At 37.2% G+C, this 5018-nt stretch overlaps 1 protein-coding gene across 1 annotated transcript; it reads right to left on the bottom strand.

The window, feature by feature from the left end:
• Positions 1–2310: 2310 nt before the first annotated feature.
• On the bottom strand, positions 2311–3836 carry LOC110696345 (protein MAIN-LIKE 1-like). Its single transcript, XM_021873636.1, has 3 exons — positions 3792–3836; positions 3002–3098; positions 2311–2879 (listed from the first exon to the last, which is right to left on the bottom strand). The coding sequence occupies exons 1-3, from the start codon at positions 3834–3836 to the stop codon at positions 2311–2313; spliced, it is 711 nt and encodes a 236-aa protein (XP_021729328.1).
• Positions 3837–5018: the final 1182 nt, after the last annotated feature.

Raw genomic sequence — 5018 nt, 5'->3', positions numbered from 1 at the left:
GTGAGATGGATCCTAACTACGATGACCTTAAGGGGACGACCACCCGAGAATCGTAATAGGCGGGATCCTTCATTTTTTGAGCATGTTGAACATAGTGGGCGAGAGAATCGATCTAGAAGTAGACCACCCCCATCTAATACAGGTGATCATCGATTTAAATAATATGTTTATTCATCCTAAATTTTAATTTAACTATATGTCATATTATGTTTTTAATTTTGTAGGTAATGGGTTCGACATGCGCCAATGCAGATACAGCTACGCTATTCCCAACATCATTTGGCCTTACGTCGTAGGTGTTAAGGATGTAATTGGTGATGGGAACTGCGGATTTCGTTGCGTAGCAGATTTATTGTACGGAACTCAGGAGGAGTGGCGATTGGTTCGGCATCAAATGGAAAATGAGGTTGGTTCTCACCCTTGGCTGTACAGCATGATTTCCTACGACATATGGGGCCAAGGGGTTGGTTCAGGACTGCAAAGGGAGATAGACCGGATTAGATGGGATGGTGATGCGTGTGGAGAGGAGCACTGGATGGTAGCACAACAGGATTTTTTTGCTATTGCCACATTATGGAATGTGGTGGTGATTTGTTATGGAGTAGGAAATAGATCGTCGAGCTACTATCCATCTACTACTGTTTTGCCGTTGAACAATCGTGGACCTTTAGATAGGCCTTCTGGGGAGTTTGTGATTGGAACTTTTGGTGGATCGCATTTCATTAGGTTGCATATGGAACATGACCACCCACTACCTCCAATTTCACCAATGTGGTTTAACGCTCGACAGGCAAGTGTAAATAGGTGGGAGAGAAGGTACGATAAAAGGCTTCAATTGTGGCAGACATTAATCAACTCTTGAGTACCGTTGAGTATTGTTGTGGATTTTGATTCAACTTTATTTTAACTTTATTAATAAACATGGTTATTTTTTAAATTTATTTTAAGCATTTCTTTTGTGAAGCAAGTACACAGTCTATTAGAAAATAAAAAAAAATAAAAAAAAAACTCAAACATAAATGTCAACTTGATTATTTCCAACAAATGTGTAAAACTTAAATGGCCACTAACAACATCCAAAACATAGTCTAATAAAAAAATAAAGTCCAAGCTACAAATAAATATTACAACTAATAAGCAAGTCCATTTATTGCATTCCAATCAGAAATCACTTGCTCCAACATTGCTCTGGTGTCTCTCGATAGTGTAGGGTACTCACTAAGTGATCGCTGTGCTGTAACCATGAATCGTCCTACCCACTGCATAAACAATTATAACTGTATTAATAATAATAGGAAAAAAAATTAAATTAAAAAAAAACAAGTAATAAAAAACTTACGTAATCAACGTTGGTCCTCTCACGAAGACCGTGATCATCCTCAACATTAGGAGTGACGATAGGATGACTAACTCTTCCAAACCATGATAGGTAGTCAGGTGCACAAGTATGTCCGCTAGGCGGAACTCTAGTATATCCACCAAGCAGAAGACTGAACGCAGCACCGGGAACAAAACCATTCCACATGCGAGTAGTCATCTGAGCTGAAAAACTGACCCTATAAGACTTAACACTAACTGAACTATGAGCATCATCAGGCCTAATCATGTCACCGGGAACCTTCTGTATAAACCCCAACTGTCGAAAACAACTCGACCGGGCATATATGGCTCTATGATGCCTCGATATCGAATACATCCAGTAAACGCAGTCCTAGGCACCTGTAATGCAGGAAAAGCTCCGTACGGCAACCAGCATACCTACAAATTAATACAAGAGTAAATCAACTGTAAATTAAAGCATTGTAAAACAAATAGTATTACGTATCTATTTATACCTCATGGTCACCCAGCTGGTCAAGTCGAGTACGAAAGGACACGAGACGCTGTTGATGCTTCCGCGCCATACCAACATCCCATAACCCTGCACGTGCATATGGAACGTCTCGCGTCAACACACCCTGGTGAGGCCGAAAACATGGAAAGTACTCATATATCCAAGACTGGAGAAGAGTTAGACAACCCCCGATAGAATCACATCCATTTCGGGTGGCATGCCCGAGCTAACGATACACGTACGCTAGTGTGGCTGAACCCCAGGAGTATCTCGTCAACCTCTCCAGGTTATGCTCCACAAACAACTCAGTGAGAAAATAAGGGTGGGTACGAGAACCGCTCTTGTCAGTAAAGAGCGTGTTACCCAAAAGGACCCATATGTAACCAATGACACCTACCAAAAATCTGGTCAGTATGGACGCCACCATTCCTATATATGGCAGTCTGAGTCTTGACCAGTAGCTCCTCTGTAGTCAACTATAACAACTCAGCTGCAAATGTCCTATACTGGTCACTAGATAGATCCTCGGCAACCATATCACCTTCAACCTGAATACCAAGTATGTGGTAAACGTCGTGCAACATGATGGTCATCTCACCAAAAGGTAGGTGGAAGGTGTTTGTATCTGGTTGCCATCTCTCCACAAAAGCAGAAATCAGCGGAAAATCAAGGTGGTCGTGCATAATGCTCGACAGGTGCGACAACCCAGTCTGTCGTATCTGCGTAGCAGTGTCTGCCGTAAATCCCTCCATCCATTCACTCAACAATCTACACACACTAGCTCTAGTATGACACCGCAAAAACCGTCGATCATGCTCGTCCCAAATATATCGAGCAACATGGGCCCCAAAACTAGGAATAACGGTCCCAACATCGGGTCCACCGTCCATCGGCCCCTGAACAAGCCAAGGCGCTACAGATCGAGGTGGTCGTGAACTCGTAAATCTCCCATCATGACCTCTCGTCACGACATTCGACTGCTCCTCAGCATTAGCATCAGCATCAGCATCATCGTCCTCAGGTCCATCATCATCGTATCTCGAACCTGAACCCGAAACCGAGCTAGTAGTCCTCAACAAATTAAAGGATTAGGACCGGCTCCCTCCCGCTCATCCAAATAAGTCCCAGAACTACCCACTTCTCTGTCGCGCTCCCGTAAAGAACTACCTTCCCGTATACTAATCCCCGGCCCCCTATCTCTCCTAATCGACGCGTTAATGCCGCGTGATCTAGCATGCCGTGGACCAGAACCCTCGACTACATTCTAAATTAAGAATAAAATGGCATTAATACTAACAAAATCAACCAACTAATATTTCTAATAATTAACAACTAAATATTTCTAATAATCAACAAGTATTTTCATATAGATGAATTCGAAATCATATTTAATCCTCATCAACTATATATCAACACAAACCACCCAAAATATCAACAAAACTTCAAACTAAACATCACGAAAATTCTCAAAATTCCCAATTAAAGCATTACAAAAATTAAATCTACACTAACAAATCCCAAAATCAACAACTAAAAACCAAGCAATTGAAGTCCTTCACTTTAGTTGATTAAAACCCAAAAATCTTGAACTTTAGTTGATTATTAATTTCCAATTTCCAAACAGTTCTTAATAATAATAACAACAACGAATTTACAAATTGAAAGCCAAGCAATTAAAACCCAATACCAAAAAAAAAAAGAAATTTAAAAAATAAAAAATAAAAAACCAGGCAAACGCCCAGTTTTTTCGAACAACCATGGCTGAAACGCCTGGTTCGTGTGTACAACCGTGTGGTTGTACGAAAAAACTGGGCGTTTCACCTCAACCGCCCAGATTTTTCGTACAACCACACGGCTACACGCACGAACTAGGCGTTTTAGCCATGGTTGTGCGAAAAAATCAGGCCTTTGCCTGGATTTCAGAAAAAAAAAAAAAAAAAAAAAAAAAAAAACAAACCTCTTCTCCGCCGGCGATTGACTTGCCTTTGTCCTTCCGCGGCATTATCACTGTGTAGATCGGCGCTCAACCACTGCTCCGACGCTTTTATCTGCGGTGATAGTGATGGCGGAGGTGGATGTTGTGGTGGTGGAGGTGGATGTGGTGGTGGTGGTTTGTTTAGAGAGAGAATGAGAGTGGGTAAGGAATGAGGGTTTTGTTGGGGGAGGGGGGTAATTTTGTTTGAGTGTTATTTTTTTTTTATAAAAAGGGTAATATTGTAATTTTAATTTATTTTGCGGGCGTTAGTTAGATATTCGAGGGCGACGTTTAGCTTTCCACAAATTAAATCTGAACTCAATTAAATAAATTAATTTCGAATATAATAGTTTCAATTCAGCAAAAATAATTTAATTTTAGAAAAAAAAATATAGAAATTTAAGTTAAAAATAAGGTGAAAAGAATAATGCCTATAAAGTTCAACATTAAGACCCTTTATTTTAATCTTAAAACAATAATGTTTCATAAAAAATAATTTCAGTTTAGTATAGATTTTATTCATTTTATGAATTACTTCAATTCATATACCGTACCTTATGAATTTCATAAAAGAAAACCAATTACAATGATGAAGAATAAGTCCCTAATTATAATTTATTAAATGCTACTATTTCATTAAATTATTCCTTCATCTAAAAATAAATTTTTTACATTTTTCCTTTGGAATAGTGAAGTCAAATTGTTTTGTCCATTTAGTTATTTTTGTGTGCACTATTATATTTAAAAATGCCAAAATCAAAATAATTTTAGAACAATTATTTAACATAATTAATGATTATGATAATAATACCATACTCCAAGTTTTTTTTAAAATATATTTTACAATGAATTCATAAATTGATCACGAGAATAGTATGTACATTAAAAATTATCAACAAAGTATATTCAATGTTTATTTTTTAGCCCTAAGGGCTAAGTATGTATATCTCTAACCTTATTATTATTATTATTATTATTATTATTATTATTATTATTATTATTATTTTTATTATTATTATTATTATTATTATTATTATTATTATTATTATTATTATTATTATTATTATTATATAAGGAAATAAATGTTATTGCTTGTTTGACATAAGTGAAAATAAGGTGGAAAGAATAGGGCCTAAGTACTTAACTTTTACAAAATTAGATTTTTTTTATATATATATAAAAGCATTGGAAATTTAAAATGAAAGTGTT

This window comes from Chenopodium quinoa, unplaced genomic scaffold, assembly GCF_001683475.1.
Source record: "Chenopodium quinoa cultivar QQ74 unplaced genomic scaffold, ASM168347v1, whole genome shotgun sequence".
Taxonomy (NCBI): domain Eukaryota; kingdom Viridiplantae; phylum Streptophyta; class Magnoliopsida; order Caryophyllales; family Amaranthaceae; genus Chenopodium; species Chenopodium quinoa.
Note: the sequence above shows the minus strand (reverse complement) of the source record. Positions and strands in the feature narration are given on the sequence as shown.

Excerpts from the sequence above, each read along its gene's own strand:
- LOC110696345 (XM_021873636.1), bottom strand. The coding sequence starts at position 3,836 with ATGCCGCGGAAGGACAAAGGCAAGTCAATCGCCGGCGGAGAAGAG. Across the intron at positions 3,099-3,791 it reads CAATCGCCGGCGGAGAAGAG|AATGTAGTCGAGGGTTCTGG; the intron begins GTTTGTTTTTTT and ends TTCTTAATTTAG. Across the intron at positions 2,880-3,001 it reads GGGGATTAGTATACGGGAAG|GTTCGAGATACGATGATGAT; the intron begins GTAGTTCTTTAC and ends TTTCGGGTTCAG.